We start from the raw sequence: 24,604 nt of genomic DNA, 5'->3' as shown, positions 1-24,604 counted from the left end.
CAAAATCTCCTCTTTTTACAAGGCCCTACAATCCACTCATTTACAGAAAACCTCCCTAAAAGTAAGAGATCGTTGGGAGGCAGATCTCTCACCATTTACTGATGAGCAATGGGATCAGGTACTACAAACTCCTCTTTTGATTTCTCCTATTTATAAGTACAGGGTTTTGCCATTGTACTTTGTACACAGGGCTTATTATTCCAGGACTGTACTACATAAACTTAATCCAGAAATATCACTGGCCTGTTTGAGATGTGGTCTGGAGGTGGGCACAATTTTTAACACTTTCTGGGCTTGCTCAGAAATGATACCTTTTTGGGTAGCAATACAAACTCGTATCACAAAAATTCTTGGGCAGGGGCGTAACTATAGAGGAAGCAGACCCTCCGGCTGCAGGGGGGCCCAGGAGGTATAGGGGCCCCATGAGGCCCTAATTCATATACAATTTCAATAAATATTGGAGAAACAAGTCAACCTCTAAACATTTTGGGGGCCTGAAAAATAATTTGCTGTGGGGCCCAGTAATATCTAGTTACGCCACTGTGCTTGGGTTTAAAATACCATTAGATCCTAAATGGTATTTAATGGGAATGGCTCCCCCAACACCACTCACACGCCCAGCCCAGTGCGTAAGCTCAATGCTCAGATTTGGAAAGCCCCTGATCCCCCTACCTACCCTATGTGGCTAAAGACGGTACAGGAGGATCTGATTGCCAGGAGAAAGGCTCCTCTAAAGCTAACATGACTATATGGCAATTATGGATTCTGGAAAATGTCTGAGAAGGATTAAGGTATGGGAAGGAATTATCTAAAACATGATATAGTCAAAGACTGTTACACATCAAGAAACAGGCTATCACTAAGCATTTAGAGACCAGGCCAGATACTGCTGTCTGTCTTCAATAAATCTCACTTGAACCGAAAAAAAATTATTGGTCTCCTGCTGGTATTTAGCCTTAGCTAAATTGACAACCACATTTAGAATGCTGAGATGTTTTTCTGTTGATTGCTGGAACTTTTCCAGACAGTTACTGATATCACTTGACATATCTGCTCCATAACAGTTTCTCTCACAACAAGGTTTCACTGCCTTCTTTTCCACCCTTTTCTCATTAATATCCTGAGGAACTGCTCACCACGTCTTATCTTTTAGCTGCATCTCCTACCTTCCCATCTTCAGGCTCCATGAGTAAATCCTCAGTATGCTATCATCCCTATTATAAACACTCTAATGCTCAACGGCAGAAAAAAAGCCACCCCAGGTAACTTTAATAGCTAAATACGGTATCAGGTTTTTAAACCGGAAATGTCTTCTAGTGCAATTGTGCTCTCTGCACTAGCGTCGTGAACCCCCAGATAGGTGAGCTCTCCCTCCCATGATGATAATGGGTCTTCAGGGTGCTAAAGGGCCGTAAGAAGATTTTGGAGGTGTGAGCTAGATCACTTGACAGGGACAAGATTTGTCTTAGCCAGGTGTAGTGGTGAGGTTTCATGTCTGTATGCCCTTGAACAATCAGCTACACTCCTGGCTTTCTCCTCTATATTTCACCTTGAGTCTCTTGGTTCAATGGTTTAGAATCTACAATGGTTTAGACTCTGCCCCACCTCACACTGGCAGATGGCCATCCCCAGCTCCCAAGAACCATAAAGGGTAAAAGTTTGTGTTACGAAAAGTCAAGTATTTTAAAGGATTCAACTAAATCTGAATCCTGCTGAAATAGGCCAAATCCTGGATTTGGTGAATCCCAACTGGAAAGCTACTATAAGTCCCCCAATGCAGCATTGTATGAATACATGAGCTGGAGTTTGTAGTCAGATCTGACACTCTCCAAAGTGGTATCTGTGCTCTCTCTATACACATGGAGGACTTGGTGCCCTTTTTTATGATTCCCTTTAAGTTTTACATTTGCAACACCCTTCTAGCCTGAGTCTGAATCTACTGATCATGAGTTTTTAGGTCTCATAATCCTATAATCCGGGCATTTTAAGACTTCTTTTCTTGATCCTGAGTCTCCAGGTCTCCATCCAGAGTTTCTTGGTCCTCCTGAGTCTTCTTGTTCCTGAGCCTCCTGATCTAAGTTCCATAGTTAATAGAGATTTCACAAGGTTTTTAATCCTGATCTCGAGTTTACTGATCCAGCCTTCCTAAGTCCTCTGCTCCTGATCTAAGTTCCAGAATTCTCTATTTTTGACCCAGAATTCCTGAGCCATTTGATGGAGATTTCGCAAGTCCTCTTTTCCTGATATTGAGTCTCCTGATCCTGACTCCCTGAATCCCCTGTGTTCCTTCAGAATACCATGCCAAAATATTTATAAATATCTTGTATTTAAAGGATAAGTAGACCTTTAAAATAAGTGAATGTAAAATTGATGATAGTGCTATTCTAAGCACTTTTGTCATTTACATTCATTATTTACTGTATTTTTTATATTAAGGGATACATGTACTGTTAATAGGAATGAATTGTGTTACAACAGCGCCACCTGCTGGTCAATTTCCCACCAGTCTGACCACCAAGTAGTCAAGGAAGATGTCAGGAGAGAGAAAGAAACTGTTCTGACGTTCTTCTGCTTAGGAAAAAAATATAAACCTTTCTCAAATCTTTCCTAAGCAGAATATGAGTTGAAGTTCCTGTTGAAGGTCCTGGTCATTAATTACTGATATGTAAGCTGGCCACAGATGGAAGGTGCTAACTACACTATGCAGCAAGGGGTTAGTTCCTTTAAAAATCAAACCAATTAGTTACTGAGTGCCCATCCCATGTGTCTCTATAGCAGTTATCTCCAAACTGTATTTCAGAGACATTTATTAAAGCCTTGGAATCGGATAAAACACAAGAGTGTGTAGTGAGGGTCAGACTGGCCTGCCAGAGTACCAGAGGATCTCCAACCCAACCAAGGACAATGCTCATTGGTGCTTTTTGTCCTCCACCATAGGTCTATATGACACCTATTACATTTAGCGCTGTCTCCACATCGAATTTGTTAAAGTGGTCCTTCAATGTGTGATTCTATGGTGGGTCCTAGGAGGCCCAGTCCTACAGAAAGCAGAGAGAAAGGTCACTCTGTTGGGTTGGAATTCTTTGGTGGGTTGCAATGCTGTTAATGGAGACAGCATTGACTAGTATTCATCAAAACAGAGAGCCCCCACAGAAGAAGGCCTGGAGGAGTTGACCATGTCCAACCGAGTTAATGATTTAATTCACAGGACCTCTGATAGAGAGAAGCTCCTCTGCCACCCCAGGCTAGATAAACCCCAGAAGATAGAGAGTGAGATGGTTACCCCAAATAAAGGTGAAGCCTGAGTTCCCTGGTGATGCAGAAGAGACACCTACCTACTGAAGCCATTGCATCTTATCATCTCGAACCCTGTCTTGCACCAATAGATTTACCAATATGCACATGCTTATAACACTGCCATGGCCAATAGAGGATTTGTGGATTAAAGGGATACTGATGCCTTATTTAAAAAATGCTTATGTCATACCCCAGACCTGATTTTCTGTGGATTAATCTGTTCAGAACACCCAAACTTCTAGCCTTGACTCACAGCCCGGCCTCTACAGGTTACTGGCCAGTGTATGGGGCATTATTTTCCTTTTTTCTATTGGTACAGAGAACTCTCCGTTCCTTCCATCACCTTTTATTCAACCCTTTGGTACCAGATTTGGAAGTCAGATGAGGTTAATACTAATGGCTTGGTTAAGATGGATCTATGCTCCCTAAGGAGTCCACGTTGCATAACATCTGGTTGCCAACCCCCTCTCAACTTAATTTGGTCTAAATGTCTCCTGCCCAATGACGTGAAACCAAGGAAAAGTGCTTTGTATTATTCTCTCTATATGAGCAGTGATTTATTGTATACACAGAGATGATCTACAGATTTATTTTAGACTGGGTGCCGAGGTCTAGACCTGCTCTCACCTGCCTTGAATTAAGCACCTACATCTCTCCTTTCATTTCCATATAACTAAAATGAACCTCCCAGTGATTTCTTGACACTTGGGAATGTTATAGGATACAGATATTACATAATGGATTGTGACAATATATTATGGTGTAGTCCCATTCCCAGCAGACCATAAAGCAGTAATTGGTAAGCCTTATGCACCCCCAGCTGCTACAGAACTACATTTCCCAGAATGCAAGGTCAGCTGACTGTACTTCTGCTGGACAGAACCCAGAACAATACACCCTGGGGGGACCCCATTAAATACAAGACCACCAGCATTACCATGCCTTTGGCTGGGGCCCTGATAGAAACTGGTGGGGTTCAACCTCTACTCTGTGGGGGTTCCACAAGGCTTGCACCTCTCTAAAGACAGCTCTGCAGCCTGGCAAATCCGCCTTGGAGCAAAGGGTTAAAGGAGCAGCACAAAGTGAGACTGGAGTTCTAGAATCTGGGGGCCCCTCTCTGTTCCAGAGACAAGGAGGGGCATGTGCTTATCCAAAATCCTAGTACTGAACCATTGGAATGTGAGCAGCCAATAACAGCATGGGGAATGAAGAGGGGCTGACTGGGGGTTAGGGGGGTGGTGGTCTCTTCCGGGAGTCAAAAACACATTGGCTACCTTAAAATGAATTGCAGATGAGCAGCCATGGGGTTGCTATAGGGACCAGTTGCTACTAGCAACCGCAACACTGACAGCATCCCAAAGAAAATGTATGTGATGGAAAGGCTCTTCCAGGCTCAGTACCGAACGGCGGAGGGGGGGTACCCAGAATCTCTCGTCACAGGGTGAGGGATTCCCAAGCGAGGATGAAGCCCTGCCAGCTGGTGAGTGGGAGAATGTAGGTGCCGGAGAAGGGAGAGGGAAGACTGAAGTTCCCCATCAACAGGTAAGAGAGAGAATGGCTGGTGCCAGGTCTGGGGATGGGGCTTTGGCTGAAAGCGCAGGGCATGAGGCATTGGTATTCAGCGTGCGGCTGGTATTTCATTCACTGCCCTCAGCTCAGACACAAGAAACAGCGCCCATGCCACTCTACTGGTATTATCTACATATACTTATTTACTGTATACTATGTACATATACTGGCACTGTACACAAGAAACAGGCGGGTATATTCATGGGCACCCTGTGGGTATTTATATATAGAATGGGAGCTGTAGGTATATTCATGGGCTCCCTGTGGGTATATATATATATATAGAATGGGAGCTGTAGGTATATACATGGGCACCCTGTGGGTATATATATATATATATATATATATATATATATATATATATATATATATAATGGGAGCTGTAGGTATATATATGTATACCAGTGAGTGCCGCAATCCTTATTCACTGCTTATTTCCCATGCTGGCACCCAGGTATTCATTTTGTCTATGGAGTGCACCATTCCTTTGGTTATGTATAAATATATATACTGTATATGTGTGTATAAATGTGTGAAAGGACGCTGGCACTCTATTGAAACATACACTGGCCCCCTCAGGCTACACACTCTTGCACTTTGTGAGAACAGACACTGGTACCCTGTGGGCACATCCACCTATTAGTGCCCGTACTTGTATTCTCTGGGTACATACACTAACCCTATGTGTGAGTGGACAGTGGCCCCAGAGATTATATACACTAGTACTCTGGATCTATAGCATTCTGTGGGTATTTACACTCACACCCTATGGGTACTTACATGGGCACGTTGTGGCTGAATACAGAGGTAACCTACTACTTTATATTAGGAACCTGTGGGGATATATAGTTGCATCTTGGGGGTACAATAGCCTACTGTTCACATACGTGTATACTGTATATTTTATTCACTGGAATTTGTCTGACTGTCTATCAATATATATCCTTGTACCCATTGGGCATTAATTAACTCTATAATTGGGCATCCTGCAGGTACTTCAAGTATGGGACCTGTTATCCAGAATGCTCGGCATCTGGATAAGGGACTATTCTGTAATTTGGATCACAAAACCTAAAATCTACTAAAATAGGATTAATTATATCTTAGTGGGGATCAAGTACAAGCTACTGTTTTATTATTACGGAGAAAAAGAAAATCATTTTTAAAATGTTGAATTATCGGATTTAAACTGAGTCTGTGGGAGAAGAGCTTCCTGTAATTAGGAGCTTTGTGGATAACAGATCCCCATACCTGTACCTACTGTATATAGACTGGCTCCCTGTAATTAATATATAAATGCTACCTGGCTGCTTAAAGTTATTACAAATACACCCCAACACCTCAGTACATTTATCTGCATGAGACTGTTTTGTTCTGTTTAAAGATTCTGGGTGAATCACTGGAGAAGGCCCCAGTCACCTGACATTGCTACACTTATCTTCCACCCAAAAGATTTGTCTGTTCTTCTATAAAGTTATTGCTTAGAAGATTCAAGCAACTCATTTGCTATAATTCATTACAATTTTGGCTCTCTTGGTAGAGTGTGTTAGAGGGTTATTGGGGTGTTAGAGCTCAGCAGCAGATCTGATCTCTAACACCCCACATAATCATGAAAAAAAAATGTTTTCACAATGAAAGACAATGTCTTTTTAAGCAATTTTCCACTACACATTCCAGTTTCTGGGTTGGTTAAAAAACGATGGCGTTAATATGCCTCCTCTGTGTATTTATTCCCTGTTTAATTGGCTGGAAGTTAAATAAATGGAAGTGAAATGCTGTAATTAAAGGCACAGCTGTTTTTGCTGGAGAAGCAGAAGCGCTGTCCCTAATCTATAAAGAAATGGGATTCACATTAATCTGAGTTTACACCAATGTCACCAAGCAAAAACAAGTTAGGGATTCCATTAAACTGTTCAACTCTAAGCAGAAAAGATAGATTGTAAGCTCTAATGATCAAGCCCGTTCTATCGCCTCTATAAGTTATCGATTGTATGTATTCTGTTTATTTGATTTATACGCCCTTCTGTTGTATAGCACTGCCGGGATATGTTGGCTTTTTATGAATAGTGTAAAAATAATTGCTGATCATTGGTAAAAATCTTCCCACAGTAGTGTTGAAGAGCATGAAATCCAGAAAATGCTGTTTGACCTATAAAAATCCCGAATAGATAAACACTAAGGCGTCGCTAGATGTTAATGGTTGCACAGAAGAAGGGTTTGCTTTTGTCCAGGTGTGGTATTAGTAGCTGCTCAGGATAGGAGCTAGTGGTTGTTCAAGCAAGAAGATACTGAAGATAAATTAATTAAAATTAAATTAATAGTTGTTCAAGTGACAAGCTAACAGTTCTTTAGGTGAGGAGCTAGTGGTTGTTCAGATAAGGAGCAAGTGGGTGTTCAGGTGAGGAACTAGTGGTTGTTTAGATGAGAAATGTGTGCTTCTGGTGAGGAACTGGTGGTTATTCAGGTCAGGAGCAACAAGTTGTTCAGGTGATGGGCTAGAGATCTTCAGTTGAGAAGCTGGAAGTTCTTCAAATGAGAAGCTAGAAGTTCTTCAAATGAGAAGCTAGAAGTTCTTCAAATGAGAAGCTAGAAGTTCTTCAAATGAGAAGCTAGAAGTTCTTCAAATGAGAAGTTAGAAGTTCTTCAAATGAGAAGCTAGAAGTTCTTCAAATGAGAAGCTAGAAGTTCTTCAAGTAAGGAGCTAGAGGTAATATACACAAGGAACTACAAGTTGTTCAGGTGCGGAGCTAGCAGTTCAGGTGTGGAGCTATAAGGGAGATGAGGAGTTAGTAGTTGTTCAGTTAAAGGAGAACTAAACCCACCCCCCCCCAAGAGAGAATCCCCATCCACTAGCCCCCAATCACCCCTCTATGCTTCCTCCCTTCATAGTAGAAATGGTAAATTAGAAAAAAGTCACTGAAAGTTGCACAGATCTCTCCATGCAGAGTAGCGCAGCGGGGCTCACGGGCATCATCTTCGGTATCTTCTGATACGTTTGGTTCAGATGAGGAGTTAATAGTTGAGATGATGAGATAGTATATTTTTGGGTACAGAGTTGCTTAGATGAGGATCTATTTGATGTTTCAAGTAAGTAACTAGTAGTTGTTCAGATGAGAAATTTGTAGTTCTGGTGAGGAACTGTTGATCATTCAGATGAGAAGCTATGAGTTCTTTAGGTGATGAGCTAGAACTAGTAGTTGTTCTATTGAGAAACTAGTTGTTCAGGTAAGGCGCTAGATGATCAAATGAGGAACTAGGGGCTACTGATGTGAGTAGCTAGTGGGTGCTGAGCTAAAGGACTAGCGGTTGTGAGAAGCTAGATGTTCAGGTAAGAAACTAGAAGTTAAATTGAAGAGCTAACATTAGTTTGGGTAAGAAAAAGAGTTTTTCAGGTGAGGAGCTAGCATTTCTTCAGAAAAGAAACTAGGAGTAATTCCATCCAAGGTACATAATCCCTAGTGGTTCGGGTATGGAGGCCCCCTTTCATAATGTATTGATACTGGACAAATAAACATAAAAGGAATGTTCTGTGCCTACAATATGCTATGCAGTTATACTGTACTGTATAAGGGAATCAAATAGAAATTCATGACGTTATGTTCTGTTTACAGGTATAACATAGAGGAACTGCCCCAAAAAGCACAATGTATCTGGCAATGACAGGGGAGATTTTGAGCACAACCTTCTCAGCGTCAGGAGATGCCCTGCCTGTCTCCTCCCTCACATTGGAACAAAAAGCAGCTTTTGTCTTGGTTTTTCTGCTTTTTATTTTCCTTGGCCTTCTCATTATCCGCTGCTTCCGGATACTTCTGGATCCCTATCGGAGCATGCCCTCCTCCACCTGGACAGACTACATGGAGAAAGATACGTTTGATTACCGCTGGGCCTAACGCCATTACACGGCCAATGAGATGTTCTACTACAGCTTGGCCTAATGCTGTTACATGAATAGGAAGATGGGGATTATGCTAAACCTAATGGAGACAATTGCATTCCCCGACTACTCAACCTAGTTGTAGAACATGAAGACTGGGAGGTCTGATTTCTGCTTGACCTAGTGGCCCTCGATTGCTGCTCATTATCACACCTAAATAGACACTTTCGATTATAGCATTACACTTTGATGGACTCATTTGATCACTGCTTGGCCTAACAGAATTACATTTTGATGTACATGTTCGATTACAGCTTGGTCTAATAGTACTACATGTTGGTGGCAACGTTTGATCAATGCTTAGCCTAATGGCCTTACATATTGATGGGCACATTCAATTGCTGCTTGGTGCCAAACAACATTACTTCTAGACAGACATGTTCGATTACAGCTTGGCCTTTCAGCATTACATAGAGGAACATGAGGTTACCAGTTGGCCTAAGGGCAGTGGTTTCAGGTGGCACAACTCAAGATGATTCCACGAAGACTTGAGAACTCAAAACTTTGAATCAGAGAGGAAATTCAGAGAGTTCATTGTTCAATTCTCGATGCCTACTTGTGTGATATGTTTACATTGAATTCCAAAAAAAAGAAAAGAAGCAACCAACATTAATTCATAGTGAATGTCTGAACCAGTGTTTTTGAGCACAGTCCTTGATTCATGGTCAAGACCTGACTACTTATGTATACCCCAGCCAATACAAAAATAGCCTCACAAAATCAATGCAAATCCTTCGAGGACCAACGTCAGTATGAGAATAATAAGCCACCCTCATCTATGGACCAACATCAACATCATGATAATGAGCCACCACTACAACGTCTTTTGGAGTTTTGAGTTCACCATGGGCAGCAATGTTCTGTGTGCAACTGGCTTGGACGGGGGACATTGAGAAACAGTTATCAAGCTTAATTGTGGTGTGCCACATTGATGCTTTAAGTGTGCTTACTTCTTTCATGAATACCAAAGTACCTCAATCAGGGTTCGACTATTGGGAAAACACTAACCCAGATGTAGTTGGACTTGGAGGTGGGAAATTTTATATCATTGTTATAAATTGGCACAATTAAAGCATTCTTTACACAGATACACATTGCTGCTTTGTTATTGATCAATTTTGATGGAAGAGACACTAAAGTATAGATGGACAAACCTGAGCTGCCAGTCAGAACCACCAGACTGTCAGCAGGTTATTGGCCCATGTATGGGGCCTTTCTGCTCAACCAAAAATTTCCAGGTATCTATATGGCAGGGTTAAAAATTCTGCCAGATGAGGACCACATGCTCCTCTCTCAACAGGTCTCCTAAGATGATGCAGTCATTGACCCAGAGGCCAAATGATTGGATCCTACCCTAACCTAATCTAACCTAATCTAACCCAGAGGGTTGGTGGCCAAATCAGGTAAAGGTCATCTTTGTGTTTAAAAGGAAAAAAATCCCAGTGTAAGGCCAGTTTATAATCTCACCAGTAGTATGTGGGGTTAGGGTGCTCATGCCCCAGACCTACAGCTCAAGGTGGAGGTATCCAACCAAAACAGAGAATGGCAGGCACTCACAGATCCCACAGACAGGCTTATCAAAGAACTGAGAACTTTATTTCAGGCCACTGAGGGTGGACCTTACAGTGTATGGCCTGCTTATGCGAGAACAAAGTGGGCAAAATACAGTATATAGGATGTTTGGCTTTTATAGGTTAGGAGAGGCAATTTAATTTTTCCCTTCGGGAATTGAGATTTCTAACGAGAATTGTAAAGCCCCGTCCTTCTGGTGAATCATTCTGAAGCCAACCTGCTATAATTGAAAGTTTCCATTAAGAAAAGTCAACAACCTGAGCATTTTCATTCATTTCTGCAGATATTTTGAGAAACTCTAATTTTCCTTCCGCCAAACCAAATGTTTGATGAAATGAATGGCTCGTCTCTAGTATGCAGAAGTGACAGTTTATTTGATGGCAGGGTTAAAAGCGATCATTTGTGGCTTCTGAAATTCATAATTACAGTAAACTTTTTTTTCCCCTGAAACTCATATCTCCAGTTTCACTGTAATTATCACTGCACGGAGATCAGATGTCTACAGTTTTGTAGGCTTCCAGTTCATATAAGAACATCCAGCACCTAGGAGCATCTAGGAGGGTTACTGCTACAACCTAGGTTGGCAAGAAGCAAGAATTACATCAGATAAAACTTTACTCTGTAGGCAAGTAAGAAAATATATTACAAGAGTGATACTAAGAGTTCCCTGTATAACTCAGCCTCAGCATCCAGTTGTAAATTTCTGTACCGGGGCCCTTGGGGGTCTAGTTACGCCACTGGCTCCACCCCCTTTGCATCATGACCTGCCCCTTTTTCATACAGCCCGCCCCTTTTGTTTCCGTCCCACCACAGCCCAATGGAAATTTTATGAAAAGTTGGTAACCCTATAAACAGTTATTTTGACTTCTGGGCCAGTGTTTTATGTCAGCGGTCTCCAACCTTATTTGCTCCACGGACCAGTTTCAAGCAAAACTATTTTTATGAGGTCGGGGTGATGTAGATCAAACAGTATTTTGGTCCTTATCGCAATCAGTAGAAAGCTTCCTGGGCTTCACAAAGCTGCATCAGGGAGCTGGGGTTGCTGGTGATTAGGGCCTTTTTCATTGTTTTTCCAGCTATTACAGACGACAGCTGGGAGTAGAGGCGGCCCATTTCGGCACAGCCCACGGCCCTGTGGCTGAGGACCCCTGTTTTATGTGAAATCAAGGACAACAGCAGAGCTGTCAACTTTCCCAAATACTTTTAAGGGGGACCTGTGACATGCTGACGAGACTCTTTCTGTCACAGATGTGACGACATTCTGGGAAGAGCTCCGCTGACATTACTGAAATGCTCTGCATGTTGGGTTTTTAACCCGCAAATTGGCAGAAATTGAGGAAAATCTGCAGAAATCAGGGGAATTCTTAAAGTAGAACCAAACCCTTAATTATAAAAACTCTTACCCCTACCCTACATAGACCCCCTCCCTGCTCTCCCCAGCCTAGGTGTTATCCCTGGTTAATGACCTTACCTCTTTACTTACCCCTCGGTGCAGATTCTGTGCAATCGGACTTCACGGGCGCCATCTTCTTCTCTTTGGTAATTTTCCAATTCGCAACAACTGCGCATGCACCGAAAGTGACGGAAATTGCCGAAGCAGAAGAGGACCCAAAGATTATAATGGTTTATGTGATGTGTTTTTTTCTTTTTTACAACTGAAAAATGGTATATGTATTATAAGAGCCCACATAATAAATACTGAAGTCAAGTTTATTGAATAGGAACAGATTTGGTCTAGGGGTGTCATTAACACTTGAACCCTTGGCTATGGTAAATGAGCCTATATTCCTGCTTCTGGATATGATAATAAACCCTGATTCCAAAGCTAAAACTGGAAAACCATTATCCGGAACCCATTTTCCAGAAAGCTCAGAATTTAGGAAAGGCCATCTCCCTAAAACTCCATATAATCCGAATAATCCATTCCTTTTTCTCTGTAATAATAAAACAGTAGCTTGTACTTGATCCCAACTAAGATATAATTAATATTTATTGGAAGCAAAATCAGCCTATTGGGTTTATTTAATGTTTACTTGATTTTCTATTAAACTTTAGGTACAGAAACACATTTCAAATAGATCCCTTATCCTGAAAACCGCAGTTCCTGATCATTCTGGATAACAAGTCCCATGCCTGTAGAAGTTTGCTCCAATAAGTGGACTCTGTAAGGATAGATTTCATAATTCTGCTTATTACAAAGTCATGTTAATGACATTTAAAGAAATGTAAAAAACACACAACTACACATAGTATATCAAAGAGATGAATACAAAGAAGAAATTATAAAATTATTTAGGTTTTATTGAAAATATTTTTATAAAATGACACAGAATTTTCGGATTAGAATAAAAAATGGAAAATCTTTCAGTTTTCCATTCCATAGTGACATCGGAGATGAGGCTGAAAAGAGACAAAAGTCCTTCCTCCAATTAAAGCAGCGTCTTTCAATTTTAGGATTTATTCTTCTATCAAGAAGTCATTCTTATCCAAGGAAGCTTCTAAATTCTCTTTGTTCTCATGATATACTTGTAATGATGTCCAGTCACTCCTGTTCTAGTCACTTTCACTCTCTTCTGATTTACTAGACGCGCTTTCCTCACTCTCATCAGAAGTCTTTTCTGACTCGCTTTTTTCTCTTTTCTTCTTCTTCTTCTTCTTCTTCTTCTTCTTTTTATCTTTCCTGCACATACAAAATCATTCAAGAGTGTCTTAAAAATGCAACTACTTACTGATATGTATCTGGTATGTTAGATGGAAATGTATGCAAGGCCCTGAGTTCAGAATATTTAGTGGACATAAAAAAACATTATAAATGTTTACTTACCCTTTCTTTGAAGTCTTAACTGGTGGCTTTTTTTCATCACTAGATGAGTTTTCTTCATCACTAGATGGGTTTTCTTCATCACCAGCCGGGTTTTTTGGCCTTCTGTTCATACTGCAAAAAAACAGGAAACTATTTTGAAATGGCTAAAGGATTTTTGTTAAATACAATATTTTTGGTGCAGTTGACGTATATGTATAATTATATTTATGTATAAAAAACAATAACTTCAGTGTGTGACCATATAAAGACACAAGACCAGACACTCATTCCAAGGAAGGACAACTGATGACATCACTAACCCCCATATATAAGGATATATTACTGCTTATTTATGGCTGAGTAGACTCAAATCTCACTAAATTGGCTCTTGCTAAAATATTTAGGGAAAAGTGTAATAAAATTTGCAAAGAGCAAAACTCTCAAAAGAAAGCAAAACTGTCGCAAAAAAAGGTTTGCGATTGGGAAGTTTTATTACATACACTACGCACTCATAAACTATAAAATTCACAATCGCTATCCTACTGTCACATGAGGGACAAAGTGTTCGCACAGGAAAAATGTTTCACTTTGAGAACATTTATTTGCATTGCGAATGAATTGCGAACAATTTTTGTGTTATCGACCAATATCACATTCCCCCTTATTGTCTTTACACTTTTGTTGGCCTCCGATTTCTACTCTAGCGCAAGATATGTTTCCACCTTTCTTGAGCACCAAAAAAGCAAAAAGAAATGTCACTTACCATTGTTGGACTGCTATTAGTAAGCCTATTACGCCTACAACAAGGAGCATTCCAAGTTCTATACTAGTCGTAGTCTCCCTTTTAGCACTTGAGTTAATATATTGGAGGATCTCGTCTTCAAAAGAGACAGTGGCTGCGGCTGTTGATGCAATAGTCGTTGTTTCAGACTTTTTATCGGACAATCCCCGTGAATCTGCAAAGCAAAATGATCCCATGAATCCCAAGGAAAGATAGATTTACTAAGTGAGAGTGTGGGCAGCACTGACGAGTGTTAGATTTAGTCAGTTAATGTGCTGTGTATTGGGGTTACAATACAGACACTTTTCTTTCACATCTAATGAGTGATACATTTCATTAGGATTACATTTGAGATCAGGAATAATTATCTTTCTTGCACTTTACCTGTGTCTTGATTCTTAACTTGAATGTCTATAGATGGAACCGGCTCGTACAGCTTTCCTACAATTTTCAGCCGGACCAGATAAGTGCCGCTGTCTGTCATCTCTGTGGGATTAATCACCAGAGAGCAGATCCCGTTTGCCACCTGGCTTTCAAAAATGTGGTATTTGTCCTTCAAATCGGGGGATGCCACTGTCACGCGCTCTCCGTGCAGGTGGATTAGAGGCGTGTAACCTTTCGTATCCATTTTCCCCCATTCCAGTTGGAATCTGAGTGGGTTGAGTGGTTTCAGTGTTTGAAACATACATGGAATCACATTGATTGTATGTGCCTTCAGCGTCAGCTTCTCTTTAAATAAGGTGAAATTCTCAACCGTCACTGCTAAAAGAGGGAAAAAATGACATTAGGATCATGAAATGTACAGAGCAGTCTCTATCAGCCTCATCCTGCAACAGAGGCGCCTACCAAATTCCATTCATGAGTCGTGTCCCCGACTTTTCACATCGACTCGCTAACCTTACATTGATATACAGTAGAACCCCCATTTTACGTTTTTCAGGGCACCAGAGAAAATGGTGTAAAATCCAGGAAAATGTAAAATCAGGGAAATGTATTATCCATAATATATAGGTGGGACCACAAAACAACAATGTAAAATGAGGGCAAACTTAGAATCAGGGGATGTAAAATGGGGGTTCTACTGTATATGTCATTGGTTTGAAACATACAGAGCCAGTTAATATCTCAGGGGTAAAAAGCCAGAGAATGATCTTTCTTACCTGATGTGGTATTCATAAATAAAGTAAATAGTCCGATTATGATGATAAATAAATGATGATACATTGTATTAGTTATATTAAGATACATGATGTGTCCACTAGTAGTGTCCACTTCAAGTTCTTACGATGAAATGAGCTCAGTGCCAGCTGCAGTTTTATAGCTTCCAGGCTGATGATGTCACAATGGCCATAGAGATGATGTCACAATGGCCAGAATGATGTCACAATGGCCATAGAGATGATGTCACAATGGCCAGAATGATGATGTCATAATGGCCATAGAGATGATGTCACAATGGCCAATGTGATGATGTCACCTTGCTCATTCACTGTGATGTACACAACTATGAAACCTTACAGTTATTAATGTATATATATATATATATATATATATATTGTAATACAGTGTGTAGAAGAGGGAAGGGTTCATATCTCCCAGAATGCTCTATGAGACACAGAATGTAAAGAGAATTACAGATGCTGTGAACAATCTGCATTTAATTAGCACTGCAGGTGTGGGAGTGATGTCACCACCTGGGGGGAGGGAAGCTCTCTGCCAAAGACAGGAAGCAGGAAGTGAGAGTGTGTGTGAGGTAACTAAGAGAGGTCTGTGAAAAGAAGAGATTTGGATACAATCCTGAGACAAGTCTTTGAGAGACTGATGTATGGACTAACTGCCTCAGTGGGACTAAATCATTACTGACAAGAGCAACTCATCTGCGGCCAGTGGGCCAGTTAAAAAAAAAAAGCACAACTTGTACATTTCTGTTAATTCTGTTACAAGTTATTCTCCATTGAAAACTCTGCTGTGAAATAAACATACAGATTTCTTTTAAAGTTGCCCGGAAGTCCTCGCCTTTCTACGTTGTCAGGGTATTACCGAGACGAGCTTTATATAGCTTTATATAGCAAAACAATCCTATCGGGTTTATTAATGGGGTTATTTATTAAAATCTGATTTTTTAAGTAAGAAAAGTCTGACCAAACTAGAATTTATCATTGAAAAAAACTCAATTTTTGTTAGTGTTTTAGACTCGAAACACTCAAATTTTTCATGAAATCGCTTGAAAACCCTAAATTTTTCGGGTTTTTGCCCAAAACTCAGCGCAGACCATGATACATTCATAATTTGAAATGTGACCTTTGCCATTGACTTCTACAAGACCCGACAGCTTGGAGACTGAGTATTTTAGGATTCAGACTTTTTCCATCCTCGGGGTATAATAAATCTCGAAAACATCAAGTCCACTAAAAATTCAGATTTTACAATAAAACAGTTTTTGGCATTTGGACTTTAATAAATAACCCCCTTAATGTTTAAATGATTTATAGTAGCCATTACGGAAAGGTCCTTTATCCGAAAAACCCTAGGTCCTAAGCATTGTGGATAACGGGTCCCATACCTGTACAAGCCTTTGTATTTCTTATCCCAGACTGCCACCAAGTGGAGATCACATAAAAGCTACTGTTTTATTATTACAGAGAAAAAGAAAATCATTTTTAAATTTGGATTATTTCATTATAATGGAGTCTGTGGGAGACAGCCATTCCGTAATTCGGAGCTTTCTGGATAACTGGTTTCCGATAACAGATCACATAGGGAACAGCAAGAAAACTAGGGACGAACTGAATCCAGGATTCTGTCTTTTTCAGCAGAATTAGGCCGAATTCTTATGCCTGGCCGAAGCGAATCAGAACCGTAAGGGGATATGTAAATTAGGGGCAGAAAGGGAAAGCTCGTGACTTTTCATCAAAAAACAAGGAAGTAAATAAAATGTCCCACTAATGCCCCTAATTTGCATATGTTAATTGGGATCCTGATTCATTTCGTTATTCGGCCAAATCTTTCACAAAGGATTCGGCCAAATCCCAAATAGTGGATTCAATGCATCCCTAAAGGACAGTGGCGTAACTAGACCCCTAAGGGACCCGGTACAGAAATTCATAATTGGGCCCCCCTAAAAGGGTTGCTCACCTTTGAGTTAACTTTTAATATGATGTAGAAAGTGATATTCTGAGACAATTTGCAATTGGTTTTCATTTTATATTCTTTGTTGTTTTTGAGTTATTTAACTTTTTATTCAGCAGCTCTCCAGTTTCCAATTTCAGACATCTGGTTGCTAGGGTCCAAATTACCCTAACAACCATGCATTGAGACGGGAATATGAATAGGAGAGGCCTGAATAGATAAACGAGTCATTAAAAAGTAGCAATAACAGTTAATTTGTAGCCTTACAGAGCATTTGTTGTTTAGATGGGACCAGTGACCCCCATTTGAAAATGAAAACCAATTTAAAAGTTGCTTAGAATTGGCCATTATATTACATACTAAAAGTTAACTTAAAAGTTACATGTAAAAAGGACATGTAAAATTGAGGTTTCACTGTATTATAATGATATAAGGGATAATGTACCCCCTACTGTAAATGATAAGGATATTAGAAGTCACTGAGGAGTTCTGTGACCATATAAAGACACAAGGCTGCAGGCTGAGTTATACAGGGAACTCTGAGTATCACTTATGTATTATTATAAGGGATAATGCACCCCCTGCTGTAAATGATAAGGATATTAGAAGTCACTGAGGGGTTGTTCTGTGACCATATAAAGACACAAGACTGCAGGCTGAGTTATACAGGGAACTCTGAGTATCACTCATGTATTATAAGGGATTATGTACCCCCTACTGTAAATGATAAGGATATTAGAAGTCACTGAGTGGTTGTTCTGTGACCATATAAAGACACAAGGCTGCAGGCTGAGTTATACAGGGAACTCTGAGTATCACTCATGTATTATAAGGGATTATGTACCCCCTACTGTAAATGATAAGGATATTAGAAGTCACTGGGGGCCATATAAAGACACAAGCTTGCAGGCTGTTATACAGGCAACTCTGAGTATATATTATAATAGCAATTATAAGGATATATATAAATAATTAAAGACATAAGGCTTCAGGCTGAGTACCACTCATGTATTATCAAATATATTATTCAGGCCTGGTCAAGCACTAGAGGGGGAAAAATTCCTTCTTGACTCCAAAATAGCAATGGGACCAGTCCCTGGATCAACTTGTACTATGATCTATCTCCCATATCCCTGTATTCCCTCACTTGCTAAACACCATCCAACCCCTTCTTGAAGCTTATAGAATGCATGGCATACCTTGTTATCCAATGGCCTCTTCTCCATTCTATTCTGTCCTTGCTCCATCTTCCACTTTTCCTCTTTACTTGTTCACTTCATTTAAATGACTCTCCTTTTCTGCCAGTTTTCCACCCAGCCACCTTTAATAATTTAACATTTTTTCTTCATAGTTTGTCCTTGTTCCCATCTTCTCTGTCCCCCTTCTGTACACTTTTTCTCTTCTGCTTTCCACAACTATTCCATTTTATTTATCTACCTCTCTTTCTGTACTTGCCTTTTTTAATATACTTCCTTTGCCATTTGCTGCTGTTTTCATTTTTTCTCCATTTCTTCCCCGGTAGTCACTTTCCCACATGAAATTTTTGATCTAGTTCTCTTTATGCATTCCCAATCTGCAATACTGGCAACAACACTATTAGACCCACACAGTCACACACACACAGTCACACACAGACACACACACACACACACACAGACACACACACACACACAGTCACACACACAGACTCAGACACACACACAGACACACACACAGACTCAGACACACACACAGACACACACACAGACTCAGACACACACACACACAGACACACACACACACAGACAGACACACACACACACACAGACACACACACACACACACACACACACAGACACAGACTCAGACACACACACAGACTCAGACACACACAAGGATACACACACACAAACATACACATCACGGACACACATTTCACAGAAGCCAGTAAAAGAGCAGACCATTATTTCAGAGTTAACAGACACTAACATAGAGCTCCGTAGCCTTCTCACATCTTTAACCTAAATAAACAAATAGTGCCTTTGCAGCCATTCAGTTAGTCCTGCATGCTGAGTGGCCACATGAGTTACAGCTAGAAGAGAACTGCTGTAATACAAGGAGGGGGGAGGGGCAGCAGCTGACCGTATCTTTGTACTCCTTACTGCTGCTGCTGCTGCGTCGCTCTCATGAATCGACGTGCAGTTGTGCAGGCACAGTGTAGGCCAGCCACTAGCATCACAGGCTCCTATGCTCTGACCATGTTACATTGCTCATGTGAAGTCGGAACACAGCTATGGGCAGACGCGACCAACCAGTTATTACCTAGAACTGCTGCAAGTAACTTAGTGAAACGTTCCGATCACTCTGGTCCGGTGCTCTAAATAAACAAGAGGGTGATCCTAGGGGCCCACAAAGTGAGCTGCCGGGGGGGCCCTGAGGGGGTGCGGGCCCTGGCCCAATTGCACCCCCTGCTCCCCCGGTAGTTCCGAACTGCTAAAGGAGACCCCTTGAAACATGTCGATGATTTTCTATGTCCATAACTAGTGAATGTCCCTTTACCCAGAGTGTAATATACAGGGACTACATGTATAAATACCCGAGTAACGACAGGGAAGTGTCTGAACACAATATCCAATACTGAAGATCCCTTTAAAGGGGTTGTTTACCTTTAAGTTAACTTTTAATATATTATAGAATGGTCAATTGTAAGCAACTTTTCACATTTATTTTCTATAGTTTTTTTTTATTTGCCTTCTTCTGATTCTTTCCAGCTTTCAAATGGGGGGTCACTGACCCCATCTAAAAAACACATCCTCTGTAAGGCTACAAATGTATTGTTATTGCTACTTTTTATTCTTCATCTTTCTATTCAGGCCTCTCCTATTCATATTCCAGTCTCTTATTCAAATCAGTGCATGGTTGCTAGGGGAATTTGGACTCTAGCAACCAGACTGCTGAAATTGCAAACTGGAGAGCTGCTGAATAAAAAGCTAAATATGTTAAAAACCACAAATAATAAAAATTGAAAAATGATTACAGTCTCCGAATACCACTCACTATATTCTACTAAACGTTTAATTGAAAGGTAATTAAAAGGTGAGCAACCCCTTTGTAGGTGGAATGGTAGGGATCCCACCATACCGGTCCTCTGAACAGTTTGATGCCCAATATGTATAGGTGTACCCAAGCATGTGGCATACAGGGGCCCCAAAAGGAAGACCCCCATATGGTCTGTCATTTCAGGTACTGCAAAATCAACACATTTACATCGTTTTGGGGGGTCAAAAGTAGAAAAAAGTAGGTTCACCCCAGAAAACCATATATTTTCGGAAAGTACACATTCCCACGAATCTAAATTGGGTATGCGTGTCTTTGTACTCCAAAGTACCAAGCTGCAAACCATTCCTAAATTTGGTGATTTTGGTGACATTTCCAAAAATCACCTCAAAATTTCTAGCCTGCAGCATCGTATTACCCACATACTTTTAGGTATCAAGAGAAATCACCCCCAAATATGAAAGCCTAGGGTCCTCTGAACAGTTTGATGCCCAATATGTATAGGTGTACCCAAGCACATGGCATATAGGGGCCCCAAAAGGAAGACCCCCATATGGTCTGTCATTTCAGTTACTGCAAAATCAACACATTTACATAGTTTTGGGGGGGGGGCAAAGATAGAAAAAAGTAAGTTCACCCAGAAAACCATATGTTTTTGGAAAGTACACATTCCCACAATCCAAATTGGGTATGCATGTCTTTGTACTCCAAAGTACCAAGTCGCAAGTCTTTCCTAAATTTAGCGATAAAATTTACATACATTTCTGAAAATCGCCTACAAATGTTGCAGTTTGCCGCATTTATCGCACACAATGTTTTACATACAAAGAAAAATCACCCTAAAATATGGAGGTCTACTGAATAGTTTGATGCCCAATATGCATAGAATTACAAAGTATATGGTATGTACGGACCCCAAATAAAAAACTCAGCTATTGAAAACAGAGCCCCAACTGTGCGTTATGTGCCGTAAGACCCCCAAACTGTAAAATAAAAACAGAAAACCATATATTTTTGGAAAGTACATATTCTCATGAATCGAACAAAGTAAAATACATCGTTCTGTACCACAGCTATACCAAAGCTATACTAATATACATAAGCAAAACAGAATATTCAATAAAAAATCACAGAAAATGCAACAATGATAAAATGTAGCAAATAAATATGATTATACAGGTATATACACTTGCAAATGTGTGTGTATGTGTGTATATGTGAGTATATGTGTGGGTATATGGGTGTACAACAGTGAGTGGGACAAAAAGGGAAAGGTGAAAAAAGCAAAAAAAAACAAGTGTAATGATGTATAATAAGTGCAATAAAGTAAATTTCATACCTGGGGGACAGGCAAAGTCTCTCTCAAGCACCACTGGAGGACCGCAGCAGGAAGGCTCCCAGGAAGATCAGCGTCAGCATAATAGAAAGGGGGCAGGATTATATACCCCAGAAGCAGCCACGTGTCAGCTGACCCAGGCGTTGCTTGGGGTCGTGTGGGAGGCAATCGGTGGGGCCAGCAGGCGATGAAGGACCTACGCTCGTTGCCTAGGGGGTGGCCAAGTGATCTGCGCCGTTTCCCCCCCATCGCAAGCCGCAGATCACCGAAGAAATCCAAATTTGGCTGACAGCGTTCAAGGTACGTGTCAGCCGATGTCGGCCATCTTGGGGTCGGGTGCGGGGGTGATCGGTGGGGTCGGAATACCATTGAGGACCCGGTGCTCGTTGCCTAGGGGGTTGCCGAGTGATTTGCGGCTTTTTCCTGCGCTCCCCAGCCGCAGATCAAAGAAGAAACCCGGAAGTGCAAACAACATACTAGGTACGTGTTTGGCAGTCTGAGCCCTTGCCTGTCAGAACATACGGGGTACGTGCTTGGCAGGCAAAGGGTTAAAGCTGCACACCGGGAGTTTTGAGTGACAGTAGCTCCGCCTCCGCTTCAGTCTTCAGCTCCTGCTTGTGATCTCCCGTCTCCAGGCTACGCTGGGGAGAGCAAGCAGGGGCGGGTCCGTCATGATATCATGGCAAGTGCTGGTGGAAGCACAGTCAGCCTCGCAGTGGGGATTTCTTTTCTCTCTCCCTCCTCCTCCATTGTACACGGCACTGGCTATCACTCAGACCCACATGGAGGAGCTGCTGCTATACTAGGGGGAGGGGCATCCCTGATGCGTTAGAGACCTCGGGTGCATGGGGTAAGTTTCTCTCAGTCCTTGTGTGTCTGTGTGTCTGTCTGTGTTCTGGTACAAACTCTTTTTGTGGCTGCAGCCTGAGATGAATGGCAGGTGTGTGGCACGCTAACTGAGTTAGCACTGCTACAGCAGGAGAGGGAAACGTTCCTGCAGTCCAGGCCCTGGCACCAGGGAGCTCACTCCTAGTTGCACTGGGACACCCAGGGTTTTTTTTTTATACATATTGTGATTCTTTATAGAACTTTGAAGTGTTGCCATATAACCCTGGGCAAATTCTTCCAACTGCTGCTTCATGATGCTGGGAGTTGTAGTTTATGTGGTCGATGTGGTACTAGAATGTGTTTTATATGGTCACAGAAGCCCTCGGTGACTTCTAATATCCTTATCATTTACAGTAGGGGGTACATTATCCCTTATAATACATGAGTGATACTCAGAGTTCCCTGTATAACTCAGCCTGCAGCCTTGTGCCTTTATATGGTCACAGAACAACCCCTCGGTGACTTCTAATATCCTTATCATTTACAGTAGGGGGTACATTATCCCTTATAATACATGAGTGATACTCAGAGTTCCCTGTATAACTCAGCCTGCAGCCTTGTGTCTTTATATGGTCACAGAACAACCCCTCAGTGACTTCTAATATCCTTATCATTTACAGTAGGGGGTACATTATCCCTTATAATACATGAGTGATACTCAGAGTTCCCTGTATAACTCAGCCTGCAGCCTTGTGCCTTTATATGGTCACAAAACAACCCCTCAGTGACTTATAATGTCCTTTTTTCGTGTAACTTTTACATTTACTGTTGTTGCTAATTTTCAATGACTCATTTGTGTATTTAGGCCCTCTCCTATTCATATTTCAGTCTCATATTTAAATCAATGCATGGTTGCTAGGGGACTTTGGACCCTAGCAACCAGACTACTGAAATCGTAAACTGGAGAGCTGCTGAATAAAAAGCTTAATAACTCAAAACCCACAAATAATAAAAAATGAAAACCAATTGAAAATAGTCTCAGGATATCCCTCTCTACATCATACGAAAATTTAACTCATAGGTGAACAATCCTTTTAGGGGGGGCCCAGTTGTAAATTTCTGTCCCGGGGCCCTTGTGGGTCTAGTTACGCCACTGGCTCCACCCCCTTTGCATCATGACCTGCCCCTTTTTCATACAGCCCACCCCTTTTGTGTCACAGGCCCGCCCCTTTTGTTTCCGTCCCACCACAGCCCAGTGGAAATTTTATGAAAGGTTGGTAACCCTATAAACAGTTATTTTGACTTCTGGGCCAGTGTTTTATGTCAGCGGTCTCCAACCTTTTTTGCACAAAGGTTTCAAGCAAGACGAGGTTGGGGTGATGTAGATCAAACTGTATTTTGGTCCTTATCGCAATCAGTAGAAAGCTTCCTGGGCTTCACAAAGCTGCATCAGGGAGCTGGGGTTGCAGGTGATTAGGGCCTTTTTCATTGTTTTTCCAGCTATTACAGACGACAGCTGGGAGCAGAGGCGGCCCATTTCGGCACAGCCCACGGCCCTGTGGTTGAGGACCCCTGTTTTATGTGAAATCAATGACAACAGCAGAGCTGTCAACTTTCCCAAATACTTTTTAGGGGGACCTGTGACATGCTGACGAGACTCTTTCTGTCACAGATGTGACGACATTCTGGGAAGAGCTCCGCTGACATTACTGAAATGCTCTGCATGTTGGATTTTTAACCCGCAAATTGGCAGAAATTGAGGAAAATCTGCAGAAATCAGGGGAATGCTTAAAGGAGAACCAAACCCTTAATTATAAAAACCCTTACCCCTACCCTACATAGAAACCCTACCTGCTCCCCCAGCCTAGGTGTTACCCCCGGTTAATGACCTTACCTCTTTACTTACCCCTCAGTGCAGATTCTGTGCAGCGGAGTTCACGGGCGCCATCTTCTTCTCTTTGGTAATTTTCCAATTCGCAACAACTGCGTATGTGCCGAAAGTGACGGAAATTGCCGATGCGGAAGAAGACCCGAAGATTCCAATGGTTTTTTATGTGATGTGTTTTTTTCTTTTTTACAACTGAAAAATGGTATATGTATTATAAGAGCCCACATAATAAATACTGAAGTCAAGTTTATTGAATAGGAACAGATTTGGTCTAGGGGTGTCATTAAAGGACCAGTAACATCAAAAATTTTTACAAAAAAATTCGTTAGAGTACAACAAAAAAAAACCACCAACACAAATTAAAATTTAAAATAGCAAAGCCTTTATTAAGAAATAACTTACAGAAACTCCACTTCCTGTCCTCTTCAGAA

The 24,604-nt window shown here is 41.2% G+C and overlaps 3 protein-coding genes across 5 annotated transcripts in view; 1 reads left to right on the top strand and 2 right to left on the bottom strand.

Annotated features, from left to right (window-relative positions):
* LOC121397224 (CD48 antigen-like) overlaps positions 1 to 24,604 on the bottom strand; it is a 626,518-nt gene that overhangs the window by 517,986 nt on the left and 83,928 nt on the right. The window lies entirely within an intron of this gene.
* LOC108699429 (cortexin-3) lies at positions 4,545 to 9,596 on the top strand. Its single transcript, XM_018231507.2, has 2 exons — positions 4,545 to 4,839; positions 8,478 to 9,596. Exon 2 carries the CDS (start codon positions 8,511 to 8,513, stop codon positions 8,754 to 8,756), a length of 246 nt encoding a protein of 81 aa, XP_018086996.1. The 5' UTR covers positions 4,545 to 4,839; positions 8,478 to 8,510; the 3' UTR covers positions 8,757 to 9,596.
* LOC121397223 lies at positions 12,627 to 21,546 on the bottom strand. Of its 3 annotated transcripts, none has more exons than XM_041573641.1 (5): positions 21,461 to 21,546; positions 14,341 to 14,718; positions 13,939 to 14,131; positions 13,197 to 13,307; positions 12,627 to 13,052 (listed from the first exon to the last, which is right to left on the bottom strand). In XM_041573641.1, exons 2-5 carry the CDS (start codon positions 14,639 to 14,641, stop codon positions 12,926 to 12,928), a joined length of 732 nt encoding a protein of 243 aa, XP_041429575.1. In that variant the 5' UTR covers positions 14,642 to 14,718; positions 21,461 to 21,546; the 3' UTR covers positions 12,627 to 12,925. The 3 variants fall into 3 exon arrangements, with proteins under 3 accessions (XP_041429575.1, XP_041429576.1, XP_041429574.1); XM_041573642.1 differs by lacking the exon at positions 21,461 to 21,546 and adding an exon at positions 18,285 to 18,704; XM_041573640.1 differs by lacking the exon at positions 21,461 to 21,546 and adding an exon at positions 15,117 to 15,335.

This window comes from Xenopus laevis, chromosome 8L (assembly GCF_017654675.1).
Source record: "Xenopus laevis strain J_2021 chromosome 8L, Xenopus_laevis_v10.1, whole genome shotgun sequence".
Lineage (NCBI taxonomy): Eukaryota > Metazoa > Chordata > Amphibia > Anura > Pipidae > Xenopus > Xenopus laevis.
This window is presented reverse-complemented; position numbering and strand designations above follow the sequence as displayed.